Source organism: Leptosomus discolor, chromosome 16, assembly GCF_034619465.1.
Source record: "Leptosomus discolor isolate bLepDis1 chromosome 16, bLepDis1.hap2, whole genome shotgun sequence".
NCBI lineage: Eukaryota > Metazoa > Chordata > Aves > Leptosomiformes > Leptosomidae > Leptosomus > Leptosomus discolor.
This window is the reverse complement of record NC_141406.1, coordinates 1,534,708-1,554,462: the sequence shown is the minus strand read 5'-3', so window position 1 is coordinate 1,554,462 and position 19,755 is coordinate 1,534,708. Positions and strand designations below refer to the sequence as shown.

The following is a 19,755-nucleotide window of genomic DNA, read 5'->3' as shown; positions in this document are numbered from 1 at the left end:
GCAAAACCCATCAGTTCATACACACAAAAATCATACAGAGTCATCAGATTTCCTGAGAAGGGCGGTCTCATGGCGATGAGTTCCCGGCATCCATTTACACAGCCCGAGCATGCGCAGTAGGTTTAGGGTTAGGGTCTTTTCACCCTCCGGTGGCCGCTCCTAGTCTTCCTCACGCTGTCTGCTGGTTGAACTTTGGGCTTCCTTTGTCCATAAATAGTCACTGAATGAGCTCATCAGGCCTTGGGCCTCGGAATGGTACAAGGGGTCGGTCTGAACTTTCTCCTTGGGTGCTTCTCTCGGCCCAGTTCATGTTATCAGTGACTTACAGGGCAAGCCTGGGGAACTCCCTCAAGCTCTGTTTCATCTTGTCGGGTAAGGTGTTACCTATTTGTCAACTCTGCTCAGCACAGATTTAAAACCATCCTTGTGGGGGAAGGAAAAGTCAGGAAAAGAAAGACGCAAGCCAATCTAAACTCAAAAATCTTCAAGTAAAGCTTTTCTGTATCCCAGTGAGGCCGGAGTCAGGGATTGTCAGGGTTTAGCCCTTTCCCTACCAGCACAAATGCTGGCCACAAAGGAGCCGAGCAAGCTGCTGCTCCAGCCCGGGAGCCGCAGGCCCCTGGGCAGCCGAGGGCAGGCTTGTTCAGCTGCCCCTGAGGCCTTGGAAACGCTCCGACCGGGCTGCACCTCCAGGACCTGGGAGGCGAAAGCACCTTTTGCAACAGGGGTGGAACAGAGGGCTCTGTTTGAAAAGCTGAGCCACTCCCATGGGGCTCTGGGCCCAAACACTTGGGGCTTGGTAGCAGCAGTGGGGGTGCCCCCAGGCTTTCGGGAGAGCCTCACCACAGCCCCTTGGAAGCGGCTGGCTGCAAGCAGCGGGCGCAGCCTGTGTCCCAGCAGCTGCAGGGGGATTTTCATCCCACCACAGATCGCTCGCTCTGGGGAGTGATTCAGGCCTGGGGAGGGGTCAGGCAAGCGCCGATATCCACCCTCCTTTGCCAAACCAGCTTTGCCCAGGGGATGGATGGGGCACATCCTCCCTGCCTGGGCCCTGGCCCTTCGGGCTGGCGACGCTCTGAAACCCCCAGGGCCGTTGCCCCGTTACAACTGCTCTGCTGCTCTACGCTGTGTTGGGTTTCTCTTGGAAAAGGCTGCTGCTGCTGCTTCAGAGCTTCACGGGCTACGCAGAACACCTGCTGGGCGAGCAAGCCGTGCCCTCGGCGCGGGCAGTGGGACCCTGCATGTCTGCGGGGCTGACGGCGAGGCGGTACTGGGGCAGCATGCTGAAACTGGGAGCCTTCTACCAGCAGCTCCTGGCCGAGGTGGGACATTCGGGGGCCCTGATGCCCGTGAGCTGAGCGCAGGGGTCATGGAAATGGCCCTTGCCTCACCCCCGTCCCCCCGCCCCCCGTGGTTTGGACCGTGCTGAGGTCATGGTGGCCACACCAGACGTGCCTCCGGCTCACGACCCTCTGCGTGCTGACCTGTGTGTCAGACAGGACGCGTCTGTCTCGCGCTGTCCCCTCCCAGCCCGAGTCCCTTCCCTCTAACCCCTGCTCCCAGCTGTGCTGCTGGATCCATCCTCCCCCAGGCCTCCACTGGACGGCTGAGCTTGGCTGCCTTTATGGCTCGGAATAATATGCTCCTCCTGCCAGCGTGTGCCCCTGCAGCTCTGCTGACCCCACTGCTTGCGGGGCTGAGCTGGCTCAAATCACTGAAATCCTTGCTGGTAAAAACGCTGTACCCCTCCCCGTATTTCTTTTTGCACACCCCCCAAAACCTGATCATTTTCATGGCAAAGCCTCACAATAATTCACCCGACCTAAGCAGGGGACAGCACAGGAGGTGGGAAAGAAGGGCCGGTCACCAGAAGGGGAGCTGGGGAGCAGGTTTCCCTGCTGAGGCTTCCCGTCAGGAACCCACAGCTCTGCTAAAGTCGTGGCGGGAGCTGCAAAAATGCAGCTGGTAAAAATGCAATTCCCCCCCCCCCGTGCCAGGGAGTGGGAAGCACACGAGCTTTGCCCGTGAGCCGTGTGCCTGGCTTGTAAGGGAACCCAGGAAACAGGGCAGCCGAGCGCTCGCTAGCTGTCCTCCTCCGCGCGCGGGGAACTTCTCTCCTCCCAAGAGAAGTGCTCGCTGGCCACATCGCCCCTTGGCTGCCCCCACGTCCTGCCCCCATGCTTCACGCCTCTGCATTTGGGCTCTTCTGGAGCCTTTGCAGCTGACTGGCTTTGATCCGCGCCCTGGTTTTCTTCTGTGCTCTCTCCCCCAGCAGAAGGCTTGCAGGAAGGAGATCCCTCCACGGCCATCCCCTCCCCAGGCTGCGAAACCGGGGCAGCAGCGCCTGGGACGCTGCTCGCCTGGCGTTTGGAAGCGCAGGGCTCCCACGGAAGCTGCCCAGCCCGCGTCCCCGTGCCCCTCGCCGAGTGCCCGCGCACCAGACGGCGACGCCTCGGGCAGCTCCCTGCCCGGGGCTGCCCGCAGCACGGCCGAGGGCAGCCGCAGCATCGCCACGCAGACGACCGGCTCGTCCCTGGCACCCTGCGCCGCCTGCACCGCTGCCCAGGCCGGCCTGCGCGAGGTCGGCCAAGCCATCACCGGCGTCTGCCGGAGCCAGAACATCCCCTCGGCTCTCCGCCGGTTCCAGGAGGTGCTGGAGGACACCCCAGGGAGGAGGACCCTCTCTGCCACGGACATCAGCTACTGGGCCTCAGAGCAGAGCAAGGACCTCTCCCGCATCAGCAAGCACCTCCAGATGCTGCTGCAGCAGATCAGCCCTCTCAAATCTCAGCTGGAGGAGTCGGAGAAGCAGAAGGACGAGCTGCGGAAACAGGTGGAGGACTTCTCCCGCTTGCTGCAGGCAGAGAAGGAGGCCCAAGTGCAGCAGAGGGAGGAGGCTGAGTGGAGCCTGCAAGTCCGGAACAAGCAGCATTCAGAGGCTATAGCCAGGCTGGAGCAGGACAAGGAGGACCTACGGCGAGGTACAGTGCTGTTCCCAGCATCCCCTCCCAGCCGCGGGCCGAATCCACGGTCACATCTCGGTCCCACCACCACGAGCAGGGCCTTTTGCCACTGATTTTTGGGGGCCCTGGGGGCTTTTCGCTGCTCGGAGACTAACCCCAGTGAGCGGGAGCTGGTGGTCCACGGCCTCTCAGGGCCTCCTCCCTGCTGAAGCACAGCACGATCCAGTCACGGGGGGGAAAAACGCTTTGGTGGGGCTGGCTGCTGCCTGCTTGGTTTCAGGGGTTTTTAGGAGCTCTTGAATTAGTCGAGTTTTTGTGCTGCTTTAGGAGCTGCTGTGCTGAAAGAGCAACTCTCCACCTTAAAGGAGGAGCTGGCTGTGAAGCAGGCTGCTGTGCAGGAGCTGGGTAAGGACCCCTGGGGCTCACCCAGCTGACGCATCTCCCCCCCAGCCTCGCTCCACTCTCACCCGTGTTTCACACCCCCGTAACTCCCAGCTCCCCCAGAATCAGTCTGACATGGCACTGGTGGGAACAGGGGGGAGGACAAGGCTCCTTCGTCGCAGTGCCCAAACATCCCCCAGCACCAGAGTGGGCTGGTGCTGGTGCTGGTGGCGATCCAGGGGGTCACAGCCCTGCCGGCAGAGCTGCCTCCCCCTTGTCGGGGCCTGTGGAGGGCGTGGGACCCCCTGAAGACACCTTGTTTGGGAGCTTCTCTCCCTCCTGCCCCGCCTGGGCCAAAGGTGCGGTGTCTCTCCCCAGAGGTGACCAAGACAGCCTTGCTGGAAGAGAGGAGGACCACGGAGGCAGCCAGGAGCCAGGTGCTGGAGCTGGAGGAGAAGGTGCAGCTGCTTACTGGGCAGCAGGAGAGCCTGGGCCAGGAGCTGAGCAGCACCACCACCCTGCTGGCGAAGGAGAAGGCCAAAGTGGAGAGCATACTGAGGCACGAGGAGGTATGGCCGGGCCTGCAGTCCCCTGCTCTGGAGCCGCTCTGCAGCCCCGCAGCGTGCTGCGGGGGTGGGCTGAGCTCATGGGTGCTGCTGCCCGGGGTCAGGGCGGTGGGGAGCGGGGGGGGGCAGCAGCCCTCTGCAGGCTCGCCTGCCCTGTGCAGTCCCTGCAGGCCAAGCAGAGGCTCCTGGTGCAGCACCTCGACAGGCTGGACCAGGAGCGTGAGGAGCTGCAAGCCAGCCTGGGAGAGGCTGAGGAGGACAAGGCCAGGCTGGAGGAGAGCTGGGAGCAGAGCAAGCAGCAGCTCCGGGCACAGCAGGTCAGCGCTGGCACCCGGCCCCCATCAGGGGGCTGCCCGGAGCGGGGCAGAGCTTTTCCAGGAGGGGGACTCTGGGCCCTGCTGGGACATTGTCACATGGCCATCTCCTCCTGAGACCCCCTGGGGTAGATCCCTCTGGTTTGTCGCTTCCAACTCTCACAGGGACCTGACAGCCAAGACCCTGGGTGTCGTCACGGTCCACTTCCTACTGCCGTGGGACATCCTGGGCACAGAAGGAAAGGGAGGGAGCTTTCCTGGGAGGGCAAGTGTCCAAGTGCTCCCATGGGGCTCGCCCAGGCTGTCCTGAGGTTTGGGAAATGGCTCCGCAAACCTCACGGCCTCCCTGCTGTGCCGGACAGGAGCTGCTGGAGGTGCTGCAGAAGGAGAAGCTGAGCCTGGAGCAGTCTGTCTCAGAGCTGCAGGTGACTACGTCCAAGCTGGAGGCGCAGGCTCAGGAGCTGAAGGAGCGGGAGAAGCTCCTAGTGTTCTTCCCTGAGGTCCACAGCCCCACCGAGATGCAGGTTGAGAGTAAGGGAGCTTTCTTTTTCCTCACAGTGGGCTTGTGCCTTTGGGGGGCTCCCAGAGTTGGCAGGGGATCCCGCCGGCCCCAGCCCCGCCAGCAGGATTTGGAGCACGCGGTTTGTCCCACTCGCAGCCAGGAAGGGCTCGGGCCCTGGGCTGTGCTCAGCTGCCACCATCTGAAGATGCCTCCCTGCCTGGGTGCTGTTCTTCCCACCTCCAGGCCAGGGAATAAAGCAGGGCCAGGGCACGGGCAGAGCTTTGCTTGCTCTCGCGGTTCCAGGCAGCAGGGTTTTGGATCCCGGCTGCCACCTCCCAGGCTGGGCTGGTGCTCCCAGGTTGGGGCAAGCTCCCCTCCAGCGGGCAGCCCCCCTGCTCGGGAGGCAGGAGGGCCGCTGCCATCCCCTCCCAGCAGGCAGGCAGGCAGGCAGGAGCGGGCTGAGCTCCGGCTCCTGCCGCAAGGACCCGGGGTTTTGTTTGCAGGCACCGGGAGCTTGACCGAGGACACGGAGAACCAGCTCCGGGCCAACAGCATCCGCATCAGCGGGCTGGAGCGGGAGCAGGAGCAGGCGCGGCTCGGTCCAGCGCTGGCCAAGCTGAAGGCGGCTGCAGCGCGGGGCGTGCTGAAGGTGAGGCTGCGCCTCAGCCAGGGCGAGCTGGGTGCCACGAGGGAGAGGGGTGCCCGTGCCAGCGGGGTGCTGCCGACCCCAAGACCCCCCCCACGGCCCCTGGCCCCGGCCCCCATCCTCTGGGGACGGGTTCCCTGGTCGTGTACCCTCGCAGCAAAGGCTCTGGGTCCCAAAAGGCCCTGGGGCATCTTGCGCAACGTCCCCTGCGATTCAGCAGCCGCTTCCCCAGCCTGGACGGGGCTGAGCTGGACAAAGGCGCTGCCAGAAGGGCATGAAGCTGGGCAAGGGCTGGGATCTTTCGCTGGGGTCCCAGGGCCTCAGCCTGCCTGGAGGAGCCCAGCTCGACCTCCAGGCAGCTCCAGCTTCTCCTCCCAGGGGATGCTTTCCCAGCCGGAGCAGCCAAGCCGATGCCAGGGCACCGCAGCTCACAGCCGCTGGCGCCCAGGCCCAGACCCGCCCCGGCACGGCCCCTGGGCCAGGGGCAGCTCACCAGGGTCCCTCGCTCCCTGGGAGCAAAGGGCACAGACAGGGCAGGGAAGGGACCCCTGGGCCAGTCCCTCCGGCTCAGCCCCTCACCACGTTTAGAGCAGCTCTGTGGGTTTGGGCTGTGCCCACCCCGGTCGGGCCAGGGCCTGGGCTGCTGCGCCACCAGGAGATCAGGCTGGTTTGACTGGTGCTGGCAGGAGAGACTGCTCAGCTGAGGGGCCCAGGGCTGGTTCCCAGCTCCTTTACGGGGGCCCCATCACGGCTGTTGTACCACCGTCCCACTGCCACCAGCTCAGGGGTTGGGGCTGCGAGACTGGAGCTGAACAGGGGGAAACTGAACCCCTTTTCTCTCCTTGCCCAGTTTGTCCCACAGACCACCCAGCTGTGGTCTCAGCTCAGCAGCCAGCCCGGCAGGAAGGCCAGCAGGCAGGACGAAGGGTGAGTAGGAGCCCTGAGGAAGGCACTGGGGAGCTTCCCTCTTCTTCCTCCCCTCTAACCGCTCCCACCCCCCGCAGGCAGCCGAGCAGCCGAGGCACCAGGGACGTCGCAGGGACGCAGGGACGCGCAGGCGAGGCCCGGCAGCCAGCTCCCGGCAGCCAGAGGTCAAAGCCGCTCTTGGCAGAGCCCACCTGCAAGGCCAGACCCTGCCTCTCGCTCCGGGCTGAAGACCTGGTGCCCAGGCCCCCCGAGCCGAGAGGGAGAGGCAGAGCACGCCGCCGCTTCTTTCACCACACCGGTGCCCACCGCAACTAAAGGCTCGTGAGACCAGCTCCGAAACGAGCAGCCGCCTGCCCTGCCCCGCGGGACCTCGCTCTCTGGGCATCCCCGAGGCGCGTTCCCTCGGGACACCCGGTCCCTCTGCCCGTCCCGTGGAGCCCGCGCGCCCTGGGTGTAGGAACCCCGCGGAGACCATCCCCGCAGCAGCTCCGCCACGGCTCAGCTGCCGGTCGCCCTCGGGCCGCTGCTTCGCCGCTTGATTTTCGGCAGGACTACGGCTCCCAACAGGTCTGTGCGGCTTCCCCCGTTGTCCCTCTCCGTAGGAAAACGCTGTGGTTTGTGGTAAAACAGAGGGTAACGGCACAGAGGGCTGGGCTGGCATGTCCCCTTCTCTTCTCCCTCGGCCCAGCAGCCCCGGGGAGAAGCCCCACTGCAGGCACCAGCACCCAGAGGGTCGGGGACCACCGAGCCTCCTGCCTGCTGGCCCTGAACCCCCGAGCCACCCCACAAGCCTCGGAGAGTGGTGGGAGCCGCGCAACCAACGCCAGACTCGGCAGCCTGTCCTTGCTCCGGATTTAATAGAGACGGACGCGTGCGATGCTGCAGCCCAGCAGCCTCCAGCTGGAACAGGAGCTGCCCAGGGCGAGTCCCTGGCCCCCCTGGCACCCCCATCTTCGGTCAAACCAGCCCCTGTTGGAGCTCTGCAGCGGACTCGTACCCTCCTTCCTAACAAGTCACTATCAATAAAGTGTTCAACCCCCCTGCCCTCCCACGGTGCGGTCGGGGGGGTCACCCAGCACCCTGCCAGCTCTGTCCCCAGCAAATCTGCCACCCAAAGCACCCGCGGTGCAGGGGGGCTTACGCCGCAGCCAGGCTGCTCCCGGGTGCAGCGCAGCCCCAAGCCGGGCTCTGCCCACCCTGCCAGACCCCCGGCAAACAGAACAAAAAAAAAAACAAACCTAAACTTGACTTAGAAAAATTACTACGAGCAGGGTGAGAGTGCAGCCAGGCCAAGGCTCTCCCTGCTTCCAGCCTCTGTGCCCCCACCCTGTTACACCCACCGGTGCCCCTATAGCTTCCTTTCCCCACTCCCCCACACCCCCAGCACCGGCTGTCTGGATCCCCCCACCCCTCTACTCACACCCAGCAGGGAGAGCCCTGAGATCCTTCACTCTCCGAATGGCCAGGCACTGCGACGGGCACAGCCACGCCAAATCCGCTCCGGCAGCCAACGCCGCTTGCTGGGCACCCCCTGACCCCCTCCCTCTCCCCGGAGCGGCGGTGGGTCTGTCCCTGGAGCACGTCCATCCAGCCAGCTAGCTCTCCGTGTAGCAGTTCCCTGGAAAGGAGAAGGATGGAGGGCCATCACACGGGGAGCCCTGGGGGCTCCTGTTCCTCCCCAACCCTCACCCTGGCACAAATGCGCTCCCTGGGCACGGCCGGGTGCCGGTGCCGCTCTCACCCAGGATGTTGCGCTTGCAGAGAGGGCAGGTTTGCTGCAGGAGGAGCCAGGGGTCCACGCAGTCCCGGTGAAATTCATGGGAGCAGGGCAGCACCCGCAGCCACTGCAGGGAGGGAAACATGGCAGACGTGAGGGGAAGCGGGTGGCTGGGCCGCAGCCAGCCCTGCCTCCACGGCGCTGCCCGAGGGAAGGGGACAATCCTCTGCCACGCCGCTCCCCGGTAGGGACCACCCGGCAAGCGAGGGGAGGCTCAGCCCCGGGCAGCAAAGGGCTGGCCCTAAGCGGTGACCAGGATAGGCTCTAGGCCTCCCCGCGCAGCACCAGTGCCCCCCCAGTCCCGACCTGGCTCTTGTGGAACTGGTCCAAGCAGACGGCGCAGCTATCGATCTCACAGGCCCGGCTCCGGAGCGGTTTGCCGGGATGGTACCGCCGGGTTTTCAGCGCCGACAGCCGCCGCCGAATGTGCTGCTTCAGGTCCAGCTGCTAAGGCAGAGCAGAGGGTCAGGCCCCCGCCACCGGTCTCCCTGGCGGGAAGCAGAGCAGAGATGTTCCCACCTCGGCATCCTGCTCCGACGGGTCGTGCCGCGACTGCCGCTGGGCCTGCACGATCACCCCGGTGCAGAGGAGCAGGGCGATCAGCAGGATGGTGTTCCACAGCTGCTGGAGGTACTTCTGCAGGAAAGGCCCTGGTGAGCAGTCAGCGACCGCGGCTGGGGGCAAACTGGAGACCCCCACGCCGCTGCCGGCCCCGCCATCGCTGCCGCCCCCACACCAGGAACCCCGGCTACGTGAGGAGCGCTCGCCGGCACCGGCGCCCGTACCTGGACCTGCGAGCTGTTCTCCCCCGTGCAGATGACCCCCTGCCACTCCCCGTAGAGGCCCCCTCGGGAGAGGCCGCAGGTCGACCACAGGGTGAGGGTGACTCCCTGCAAGGCAGGAGACGGCGTTGCCGACGGCTGCGCTGGCTGGCGGCGCTGCCCAAGGCCCGCCGTGCGGGGTGGGGGGTTGGGGATCACACACGCCGAGGGGAGGAGGAATCGTCGGCGGCTGCCAGCTGCCCCGCTCCCGTGGAGTGAGTCTGGGGAAACCGAGGCACCAGCAGCTTCGACAGCCTTTGTGGATCTGGCTCCTGCTCCCTGCAGCTCAGCTTCCCAATCGGTCGCGGAAGTTTGGCTGGGCACAGCCATGCCCCTGCCCTCCCACCGGGAGGAGGAAGAGGAGGAGGAGGAAGAAGAGGACCACCTACATACCAGGTTCTCCAGCAGCACAGCCTGGTACGTGATCTTCGCCGTAGCACGCAGCCCCCTGTGAACAAAAGGGGAGAAGAGCGTCAATGCCGTGGGCACAGGAGGATCTGCCCTGCAGCACCCCACTGTCAGGGAGCACCCCTTCTCCGCAGGGATGGGCAGCCTACACGGAGCTGTGGGCAACAGGGGCCACCAGGGACAGAGGAACACACAGGGGAGGTGACAGCGAGACTCCCCCTTCCTAGCTGTGCCCAGCCCCCTGAGCAACCCTGCACAGGTTTCCTCCTCCCACCACCGTGCCTTAGTTTCCCCATGTAAAACACCACAGCAGCGACACCAATTCACCACATGGGGGGTCCTAACGCTGTGGGCAGTGGCCAAAAACACTGGCAAAGGCAGTGGGGAGGCCGGCGTCATGCTGATAACCAGCTGGTCTGGCTAATTTGTACTGAGAGCCTAAAGGTCTTGGCCAAGGTCACTGTCAGCCCCTGCTGCCGCATGGAGACCCACGGAAGGGCTCAAGCCCTGAGGAAGGGCTGGATCTGACTCCAGCCCTCCCTGGAAACACGTGCCTAAGCCCCAGCAAGCCTCCGCACAGCGCCAGCTCGACACCAGCCCCCGCGAACGCGATGTGCTGTGCGAGAGGCCCCTCCAGAGCGGCCCCTGGCTGAGACCACCACCCAGGGGACCAGGCGCAGAGCTCCGGCTCTCGCCCAGCCTCTCCCGTACCGCAGCAGCGCTCCCAGCAGCTTGGTGACGTTGTCCGAGGACTGGATCACGATCACAGGCTTGGCAAGAAGCTGGGAAACATCCAGCTGCACCAGAGAGGAAAGCAACAGCCGTCAGCGGGGCAAGAGACCAGCTCGGGGACCCGCCGGCGGGACTCTCCTACCTCTCGGATGGCGTTCTGGTTCAGCGCCAGGATGAGCAGGGCTGACGCCCCCAGCACCAGGGCTCGCTTCATCTGCAGAGACAGAGGGCGCAGGCTCAGAGGGCCGGACAGGCAGGAGGACGGGCAGCTGGGCCGTGCCCTCATTCAGCTCCCGTTCCACCGCAGGGAACACCAGCACGCAGTGCCTCTTTGCCCGGCCTGAAGATGCACAAAGGAGCCGAAAGAGGCTGGTACTGCCGGAAAGCCCCGTTAGGGACACCCCCCGCCCCCACATCTGGCTGGGAGACACCCCAGGAGGTGCCCTGCCGGCTTGTGACTACCAAATGCCACGGCAGCTCCTGGACCAGGTGGAGAGGACCCGAGGCCAGGCGGAGAGTCACCTTGCTGACGACGGCAGCGGTGAAGGACTCCTCCTTGGCGCCGCGGGGCATCTCGGCTGGCTCCTCGCCCACCGGCACCACGCCGATCCAGCTGTCGGCAGCGCCCAGCTCGGGCTCTGCATCTCCCACCTGGGAAGGATGGCAGTGTCAGCGGGGGCGAGAGTTGGGATGGATGCCCCAGGCTCAGGGTACCCCCAAAGCAGCCCCAAATCCCGTGAGGAACCAGGTGCTGCGCAGGGATGAGGACGGCAGCTGGGGTGGCACAGGGGACAGGACCTGGCCCCCGCTACCCCCCAATCCCTGCCTGTACCTCCCGTCTGCCTCTGGACACCCCCAGCCAGTGGCATCCGCCCCCCCCCCACCTGCCCCAGCCTCTGCCCCGCAGTGCCCACTGCCTCCTGGAGCCCACCGACCCGCTGTGGCCCCAGCCTCCCCACCAACCCCCAGTGCCCACAGCCGCCCCAGTGCTCTCCAGTTCCCACTGCTCCCCCCTCCCTGCTCCCACCAGTGCCCACAGTTGCCCCAGTGCTCTCCAGTTCCCACTGCTCCCCCCTCCCCATTCCCTCCCAGTGCCCACTGCCCCTCCAGTGCCCAAAGAGCCCCCCCGCTAGTGCCCACAGCCGCTTCAGTGCCCACTGCCCCCCGCAATGCCCAGTGCCCCCCAGTTCCCACTACCCCGCCTTTTCCCTCCCCAGTGCCTAAAGTCCCGCCCCCAGCCCCCCGGTGCCCCGTTCCCCCCTCCTCACTCCCCTCCAGTGCCCACTGTCCCCCCAGTCATCTCCAGTTCCCACAGCTCCCCCCTCCCCATTCCCCCCCCCACTGCCCACAGCTCCCCCCATTGCCCACTGCCTCCCACAACGCCCAGTGCTCCCGTTCCCTCTGCTCCCTCCCCCCCAATCTGTGTCCCCCCCCCGCCCCAGCCAGCCTCCCGGTGCCCAGCTCCCCCCGGGTGCCCACAGCCCCCTCCAGCCCCCCCCCCCCCCGGTGCCGGTGCTCACCAGCAGCAGGCGGCCGCGGATCTCCTCCTTCTCCTCCTCCTCCTCGTCCTCCTCCTCCTCCCGCGGGGCCCCTCGGCCCGGCCCGGCCCGGCCGCCCAGCACGGCACCGCGCAGCGTGTAGGAGCCGCCGTGTCCCGCCGCCGCGGCCGCCCCCGCCCCGCTCCCGGCTCCATCCCCCGCCCCGGGCCCGGTCACCGCCACCTCGACGCGGGCGGCGGGCGCCGGTCCCGGCCCGCCCCGGCACAACGCCAGCAGCGGCGCCAGCAGCGCGGCCCGCACCGCCGCCATGGCCGCGCCCCGCCCCGCCCCGCCCCGCTCGCCCCGCCCCGCTCCGCCCCGCCCCGCCCCCATGGTTGCGCCCCGCCCCGCAGCGACCCCTGCCGCCGCGGAGGACCCGCCGCGCCGCCGGCCGCCGCCAGGAGGCGCCCGAGAGTGTCCGTCCCCCCCCCTCCCCGGGATGGGACCGGGATGGGGACAGGGCCGAGGACAAGGACCGGGAGAGGCAACGGGAGCGGGGATGGGGACAGGGACGAGATCGGGACGGGAACTGGTACAGGGACGGAGACAGGGACAGGGATGGGGCGGGGGAAGGGATCGACACTGGGACCGGACCAGGGATGGCGGTGGGCACAGAGATGGGGACTAAGATGAGGACAGGGACCGGGAGAGGCACCAGGAGAGGGACAGGGAGCAGGGACCGTGGCTGAGACTAGGGCTGGGACCAGGATGGGCACCGGGACAGGGACCAGGATCGGGACAAGGATGGCGACAGGGACAGTGACCAGGATGAGGACAGGTACTGGGAGAGGCACCAGCAGAGGGACAGGGACCAGGACAGGCAGCAGGACCAGCACCGGCAGTGGGACAGGCACCGGCACACAACTGGGCGACACAGGCACACACCTACACCCAAGTACCCCAAAATCCAACTGACCCCCCCCCCCCCCCCCCCCCCGACACCCCTCGACCATCCCCATCCCGGCAGGTGCCAGGTAGCCCTGCAGGTGTCACCGTCCCAGCCCCGCTCCTGACACGTGTGCCCAGCACATGTGCCAGCCGGGGGATTTACCGGGAGGATTAGCCACCGCACAGGCCCCGGCGCTGACCTGCTTTTGGCGGGGGGCCACGCCAGGGACGGGGACTCAGTGCAGTGGCATCCCAGCTCCCATGGCTGCTGGGTGCCTGCAGGACAGGTCTAGGTGTCCCCCCGGTGTCCCCCGTGTCCCCACACATCTTGCAAACGCAGGGCGGGCAGGGTCCCTCTGCTCACGGCTGGAGCCAGTGTGACCAGCGGCAAAACCTCCCCTTTGCCATGGGTTCGGCTGTGCCACGAACAGCCCGGCTGGCTCCAGGACAAGGCCAGGAAAGGTGGTCACCGCTGTGGAGTCCTGTGTGGCTTTGGTGGAGGAGCCCAAAATGGGAGCCGGGGGGGGCTGCTGCCATGGTCACTGCCCCAAGGAGGGGACACGAACGCGGGAGCTGCATCATGGGATGTGAGTGGCTCTGTGGAACACCCATAGGTTCATGGGGTAGGATGGCTTCATGAGACATCTACAACTCCAAGGGACTCCATGGGACACTTATGGTTCCATGGAACGTGGATGGCTCCATGGGACATGTGTGGCTTCTTACAGCTCCATGGGACACAGATGGCTCCATGGGATATCCATGGGACCATGGGCCACCCACAGCTCCAAGGGGCAGGTATGGCTCCATGGGACATCCATAAGGCCGTGGGACATGAAAGGCTCCACGGGATGTGCACAGCTCTGTGGGATACCCACGGCTCCATGGGACACACAGAGCTCCATGGGACATGGGTGGCTTCATGGGAAATCCATGGCTCCACGGGACATCCATGGCTCCAGGAGACAAGCACGGACACACACAGCAGTCCTGGGAGGGGACAGTGGGGATGGGGGAACCTTCCCCTGCTTGGAACCCTGACTGGAGCAGGTCTGTGGGCGCCAGGGCCAGGGCTGTGGGACCCCTAAAGGGACCCCTTCTCCTGGCCAAGACCCTATCCCCAGTTGGGGTCCCCCTCTTGGGGAGGTCCCCTCTCCCTGGGGACTAAGGGCCACTGTCTGTGAACTGGCAGTGGGAAGGTGAGCCTGGTGTCCCTGGTGCCTCTGCATCGTCCTGTCCCTGTCCCCTCTCCCCAGGGTCCTGCCCCAGTCCCTAACCCCTGTCCCCCAGCCCCTGAGCCATCACCCTGTCCCCGTCGCTGTCCCCTGCCCCATGTTCCATCCCCATTCCCACATCTGTCCCCTGTCCCCATCACCGTCCCCTCTCCTTACCACCTGCCCCCATATCGTCATCTCCCACCCCTGCCCCATAGCCCCATGCCCCCCATACCCTCCAGTACACCCCATGACCCTCCATACCCCCCATACCTCCCCATAATCCCCATGACAATCCATGTCCCCCATATCCCCCATAGCGCCCATACTCCCCCCGTGCCTCCATACCCCCCCTGTGCCCCCATACCCCCTATAGATCCTATACACCCCCCTGTGCCCCATGTTCCCCCATGTTCCCATACTCCCCCACAGCCCCCACACCCCTTCACGTGCCCCCATGTCCCCTACCCCCTATAGCCCCATACCCCTCCATGTCCCCATACTCCCCCAAAGCCCCCATTTCCCCCCATACCCCCTATAACCCTATACCCCCCCATAGCCCCCATACTCCCCCGTATCACCCACTTCCCCCCACACCACTCATAGCCCCTATAGCCCCCATACTTCCCCATGTCCCCATGGTCCTCCACGCCCCTTATAGCCCCTATACCCCCTACAGCCCCCATATCCCACATTTACCCCCATACCCCCCCCCCCCGTACCCCCCCGTACCCCCCCGCCCAGCTCCCGGGGCGGCGGCGGCCGCTGACCGGGCGGGCAGGGCCGGCGGGCAGGGTCCAAGGCCGGCCGGGGCGGGCCGGGGCGGGCCGGGGGCGGCGCTCGGAGCCTCCGCAACCTGCCGCCGGGCCGGCGGCGCGGCAGAGGCGGCGCATCCCCCAGCCGGGGCCGGGGCACCATGAGCGGCCGCGTCGGGGACCTCAGCCCGCGGCAGGCGGAGGCGCTGGCCCAGGTGAGCCGGTACCGGGGGCGGCGGCGGGCGGGGGGGGGTGGACACACACACACACACACACACACACACACACACACACGACACGGGCTCCCGGGGCCGCCCCGACACGCTCCGGCATCCGCGGCGGTGGGCATCACCCCTCGCTCCCGGCCCCGGTCCCTGGGGGGGGGGGGGGCTCCCGCTGCCCCATCCCGGAGCCCAAACCCATGGGCCGAGCCCCCCCCCGGCGCTGCCCGCTGGGGCGGGGCCGGGAGGGTCCTGGGGGGGTCTCGCCCGCTGTCCCGGCCTGCCAGTGGCCCCCTGGGACCGGGCACCGGTGAGCCCCCCCATCCCTCTCCACTCCTTCCCGCTGGTCCCACCGGTGGCTGGGAAACCCTCCGCCCCCACCCGGGGCCCACGGTGCCCGTCCGAACCGGTGGCAGTCACCCAGTGTGGTGGCCATGCCACCCACGGCCACCTCCGACGCCTTCCCCAGCACCGCACTGGGACACCGGGCGTTATCTGGGTTTATTCCCTCCCAACCAAGAGGGCAACACCAGCAAATCTCTCTTATCGCTGCCCTTCCAACCCAAACCCAACGCCAACCGCGGGCGATGACCCCAATGGGCTCCCGAGGCCGGGGGGTGGGAGCAGGCACGGGGCACGAAGCCGAAACCCTCCCGGTGCCAAGGCAGCGATGGGTGGGTGAGAAAAGCAAGCTGCGAAACCTGTCTGCCAGCACCTTGTTTTTCTCAGGGTGAAGAAGCTAATCCCGGGTTTAATTACACCTAAATTCAGTGGCAGATAATCTAATCAGCCTCATTAAGGGGAGGTCGCAGACTGGTACGGAGATTTGGGCCGTAGCCTGGCTGGAGTGTTGCGGGGCCGTGTGCCGAGGGTGCCCCGGCTCCCCCAACCCCCCTCCCCAGATCTGCACCCAGGGTGCCCCAGCTCTCCCAAACACCACCACCACCACCCCCCCAGCTCTGCACCCTGCCACCCTCCTGCCCGCCCTGGGCTGGCCAGGGAGGCTGGGACTCGCTGGGGTGTCACTGGAGCAGGGGGACACGCGGTGGCTGGCTCTATCCCCAAGGATGCCACCAGCGATGGCAGAGGAAGGGACAGGTCCGCCTGGTCCCTGCGGGGTGAGGGTGGCCAGCAGGACCCTCCCCGGGGGGGAGCCGCGCGGGTGGCAGCCCCTGTTTGAGCCCTTGCGCAAAGGGACTGGCTTGGGGACATGCGGTGCTTGGTGGCCGGCCTGGTGACAGTCCCTGCCAGGGAGGAGAGCGGAGACTGGCCGCTCGTCATGGCTGCATGTGGTGGCAGGGATGGGGCACAGGGTGTCCCTTCTCTCCTGAGACAGTCCCAGACCTGGCTGGGACTTTTTTTTAGGGGGGACGATGACAGGGAGGGGACAAGCCTCCATCCTTGGGGCTATTGGCGTGGGAGGCAGTGGGACCCCCTCCGCCAATGGTCCCTCTTCTCCCCGTAGTTTCGGGAGAACCTGCAGGACGTGCTGCCCTCCCTGCCCTCCCAGGACGACTATTTCCTCCTGAAATGGCTCCGAGGTAACCCCAGGGAGGGGGGGGGGCAGGGGGGTTGGAAGACCCCATGGAGGGGGGGGGGGGGGGGGGCTGTGGAGCCGGGGTCGCCGGCAGCAGGGCTGAGCTCTCTGCTCTCTTGCAGCGCGCTCCTTCGACCTGCCCAAGTCAGAGGCGATGCTCCGCAAGGTGAGAGGGGTACCCCGCTTTTTGGGGGGGGACCCTGCCATACCGCTGTTAAGCTCCCGGTTGTCACCTGGGATGAGATGGCGTGCCATGGGCCACCAGCCCAGCCCCTCTCTCCCAACAAGGGACCTGCCCACGGGTTGCACCCCATCCCATGAGATTGGGGGGGGGGGGGGTGTCCCCAAATCCCCTGACCCTGCCTTGCTTTGCCCTCCCCTCGCAGCACGTCGAGGTCCGCAAGCACATGGACGCCGACAACATCATTGCCTGGGAGGCCCCCGAGGTGGGTGTCCCCAGCCCTGGGGTGGGTGTCCCTGGAGGGGACTGTCATCCTCCCTGCCCAGGGGTTTGCACGGTCCCCCTGAACCCCCCGTGATCCCGTAGGTGATCAGGAAGTACATGTCGGGGGGAATGTGCGGCTACGACCGGGAGGGCAGCCCCATCTGGTACGAGATCATCGGGCCGCTGGACGGCAAGGGGCTGCTCTTCTCCGCCTCCAAGCAGGACCTGCTGAAGAACAAGTTCCGTGACTGCGAGGTGCTGCGGCGCGAGTGCGAGCAGCAGAGCCAGAAGGTGGGCGCTGGCCTCCCCGCACCCCGCCAGCCCCACTCCCCGCTGCCCCCACCAGCCCCGCAAGTTCCACGTCCCCTGCCAGTCCCCTGAGTCCACATTTGGTCCATCCCCACAACCCAAGGTCCTCCCCAGCCCTGTAGGTCCATGTCCAGTCCATCCCCACCAGCCAGTGTCCCTGCCAGCCTCACAACTCCACGTCCTGTCCGTCCCACCAGAGACCACGTGTCCCTGTCAGCCCCGCAAGTCCATGTCTGGTCCACACCCCCCCCCCCCTTCCAATGTCCTCCCCAGCCCCATAAGTTCATGTCCTGTCCATCCCCACCAGCCCGTGTCCCTGTCCCAGCACCCACACCAGCCCGTGACTCCCCTTCTCCCTACACCAACACTTGGGAGGAGGGTCTGGCCAAGGGGGGGGCCAGCCCGTTGGGGACCACCCTGTCACTGAGGCTGGCCAAGAGCCCCCCCCTCCCGTGGGTCACCACAGGGGCTGGGCGCTGCCTGAGCCCTCCTGTCCTCCCGTCCCAGCTGGGCAAGAAGATCGAGATGGTGCTGATGGTCTACGACTGCGAGGGCCTGGGCTTGAAGCACCTCTGGAAGCCAGCTGTGGACATATACGGGGAGGTGAGGGGCTCCCGGGGAGGTGAGGGGCTCCCTGCCTGACCCCCCCCCTTCCCTGGCCAGGGACTGTGGCCATCCCCCCCCCCTCCGCAGCGGCGGTGACGGGGTGACGCAGGGATCTGGGCTGACTCATGGCCCTGAGGGATGATGCAATGATGCAAGAGCAGGTCCCTGCTGCTGGTGCCCCACATCCCCCCCCAACCCCCCCCCCCGCCCCAGGCTCCAGCGGGTACGTGGGACAGGAGGATGACCTGAAGCTCTCCCCATCCTGCAGGTCCTGTCCATGTTTGAGGAGAACTACCCCGAGTCCCTCAAGCGCCTGTTTATCATAAAGGGTGAGTTTGGCCCCAGGGTCCTGCTCCCCCCTTGGCCGGGTGCTGACCCCCATGCTAACACCCCCCCATCTGCCCCCCCAGCCCCCAAGATCTTCCCTGTGGCCTACAACCTCGTCAAGCACTTCCTGAGCGAGGACACACGCAAGAAGGTTGTGGTCCTGGGATGTGAGTCCTGCCCCCCTCCCTGGGGTGTCCTTGGCTGGGGCGGGGGTGTGGTGGAAGCCAAAAACTGGGTGCTATGTCCCCCCTCTGCTTTCATCCCACCCAGGGGTGAAAGCTCAGCTCGGGGGGCGGGGCGGGGGAAGTGCCTGGCTGGGCTGGGGCTCCCCGTGGGGCTCACAGCCCCCCCAAACCCCGCTGTCCTCCACCCTACCAGCCAACTGGAAGGAGGTCCTGCAGAAGTACATTGACCCTGAGCAGATCCCAGTGGAGTACGGGGGCACCCTGACGGACCCCGACGGGGACCCCAAGTGCCCAAGCAAGGTGGGAGAAGCCCCCCCTGCCCCGGGTTCCTCAGGGGTGCACGCGTGATCACCCCCCCCATACTCACGTCCATCTCCACCCGCTTCCAGATCAACTACGGGGGGGACGTGCCCCAGCACTACTACGTGCGGGACCAGCTGGCGCAGCAGTACGAGCACACGGTGGTGGTCAACCGCGGCTCGTCCCACCAGGTCGAGTACGAGATCCTCTTCCCCGGCTGCGTCCTCAGGTGAGGAGGAGGGGCTCCACGCCGTGGGGAGGGGGGGGATGACACAACGGTGGGGGTCCCCAGCCCAGCCGTGGGACCCCGCCGGCTCTTTCCGGCACAGGTGGCAGTTCAAGTCGGAGGGAGCCGACGTGGGTTTCGGGGTGTACCTGAAAACCAAGATCGGGGAGCGGCAGCGGGCGGGCGAGATGGCCGAGGTCTACCCCAACCAACGCTACAACTCCCACATGGTGCCCGAGGACGGCTCCCTCACCTGCTCCACACCCGGTATCTGTGAGTGCGCCCCCCCTTCCCTGGGGTGCTGGGGGGGGAACCCCCAGAGTGCCCCCCGTGTTCCTGACACCCACCCCCCCCCCCGCCATCTTCCCACAGACGTCCTGCGCTTCGACAACACCTACAGCTACCTCCACGCCAAGAAGGTGAGCTACAGCGTGGAGGTGCTGCTGCCCGATGCCACCTCTGCCCAGCAGATCCAGAAGCTGGGGGACAGGCTCAGCGAGGTGGCCCTCAACCACAGCCCCTAGCGACGGCCCCGCCCCCCACCATGGCCCTGGGTGTCCCCCACGCCACATGGGCCAGTCAGGCAGCTGCTCCGTGCCCCCAGGATGGCCCAGTGCCCCCCAGAGCGCGGCGGCCGGGAGGATGGAGAAAGGGGGCTGAGCCCCCGGAGCTCACCGACCGAGGCGGGGGGGCTGAGCGGGGCCGGAGGGCGATGGAGCACTTGGGGTGTCGTGTGTGTCCCCCCCCCCCCCTCTGTGCCTTATGTGGGTCCCGCACCCACCCACTGCTGCGTGGGGTGGGGGGAGTAAAGGGATGGACTGAACTGGGTCTCCTCTGTTTTTTGCCTCTCAGGCCCATAACCACCCCCCTCAGCCCCATAAGCAGCCCCTGCTGCCCCCCCCTCAGCCTTATAACCGGGGCCCTGCTGCCCCCCCCCCCCCCCCCCCCCCGCCCTATAACCGGGGCCCTGCTGATCCCGCCACCCTGGCCCCACCCCCTGCCCACGTGACCGTCGGTGACGCAGGGCGGCCCGACCCCGCCTCCGCCGCGGGGTCACGTGCGCATCCAAGGGCCCGCCCCCCTCCCGCCGCCATCTCGCAGCCGGGCTGATTCCCGCTTTGCTCGCGCTGGCGCGTGCCGCAGGGCGGGGTTTGGTGACGCGCCCTC

General features: G+C 66.7%; 3 protein-coding genes across 3 annotated transcripts; 2 read left to right on the top strand and 1 right to left on the bottom strand.

Moving 5' to 3' along the window:
* Positions 1–109: 109 nt before the first annotated feature.
* LOC104340180 (coiled-coil domain-containing protein 157) lies at positions 110–6,614 on the top strand. The gene is made up of 11 exons (XM_086474427.1): positions 110–116; positions 306–372; positions 1,151–1,349; positions 2,273–2,981; positions 3,291–3,368; positions 3,723–3,913; positions 4,081–4,227; positions 4,650–4,755; positions 5,134–5,375; positions 6,223–6,299; positions 6,377–6,614. The coding sequence occupies exons 1-11, from the start codon at positions 110–112 to the stop codon at positions 6,612–6,614; spliced, it is 2,061 nt and encodes a 686-aa protein (XP_086330553.1).
* Positions 6,615–7,742: 1,128 nt separating this feature from the next.
* On the bottom strand, positions 7,743–11,845 carry RNF215 (ring finger protein 215). Its single transcript, XM_086473952.1, has 10 exons — positions 11,558–11,845; positions 10,560–10,688; positions 10,180–10,251; positions 10,017–10,102; positions 9,291–9,345; positions 8,862–8,966; positions 8,596–8,712; positions 8,383–8,520; positions 8,041–8,143; positions 7,743–7,917 (listed from the first exon to the last, which is right to left on the bottom strand). Exons 1-10 carry the CDS (start codon positions 11,843–11,845, stop codon positions 7,895–7,897), a joined length of 1,116 nt encoding a protein of 371 aa, XP_086330078.1. The 3' UTR covers positions 7,743–7,894.
* Positions 11,846–14,593: 2,748 nt separating this feature from the next.
* SEC14L2 (SEC14 like lipid binding 2) lies at positions 14,594–19,112 on the top strand. The gene is made up of 12 exons (XM_086473953.1): positions 14,594–14,647; positions 16,119–16,194; positions 16,313–16,356; positions 16,577–16,636; positions 16,738–16,926; positions 17,452–17,547; positions 17,819–17,879; positions 17,961–18,044; positions 18,256–18,362; positions 18,452–18,591; positions 18,692–18,861; positions 18,961–19,112. The coding sequence occupies exons 1-12, from the start codon at positions 14,594–14,596 to the stop codon at positions 19,110–19,112; spliced, it is 1,233 nt and encodes a 410-aa protein (XP_086330079.1).
* The last annotated feature ends 643 nt before the right edge of the window (positions 19,113–19,755 follow it).

Bases quoted from the DNA above. Each gene is read 5' to 3' on its own strand.
- LOC104340180 (XM_086474427.1), top strand. The intron at 2,982-3,290 runs GTACAGTGCTGT...GTGCTGCTTTAG, and splicing joins CAAGGAGGACCTACGGCGAG to GAGCTGCTGTGCTGAAAGAG. The intron at 6,300-6,376 runs GTGAGTAGGAGC...CACCCCCCGCAG, and splicing joins GCCAGCAGGCAGGACGAAGG to GCAGCCGAGCAGCCGAGGCA.
- RNF215 (XM_086473952.1), bottom strand. From the start codon at position 11,845: ATGGCGGCGGTGCGGGCCGCGCTGCTGGCGCCGCTGCTGGCGTTGTGC. The intron at 8,967-9,290 runs GTATGTAGGTGG...CCTGCCTTGCAG, and splicing joins CTGTGCTGCTGGAGAACCTG to GGAGTCACCCTCACCCTGTG. The intron at 8,144-8,382 runs GTCGGGACTGGG...CCCTCCCTGCAG, and splicing joins ACCAGTTCCACAAGAGCCAG to TGGCTGCGGGTGCTGCCCTG.
- SEC14L2 (XM_086473953.1), top strand. From the start codon at position 14,594: ATGAGCGGCCGCGTCGGGGACCTCAGCCCGCGGCAGGCGGAGGCGCTG. The intron at 16,357-16,576 runs GTGAGAGGGGTA...CTCCCCTCGCAG, and splicing joins CAGAGGCGATGCTCCGCAAG to CACGTCGAGGTCCGCAAGCA. The intron at 18,045-18,255 runs GTGAGTCCTGCC...CCACCCTACCAG, and splicing joins GAAGGTTGTGGTCCTGGGAT to CCAACTGGAAGGAGGTCCTG.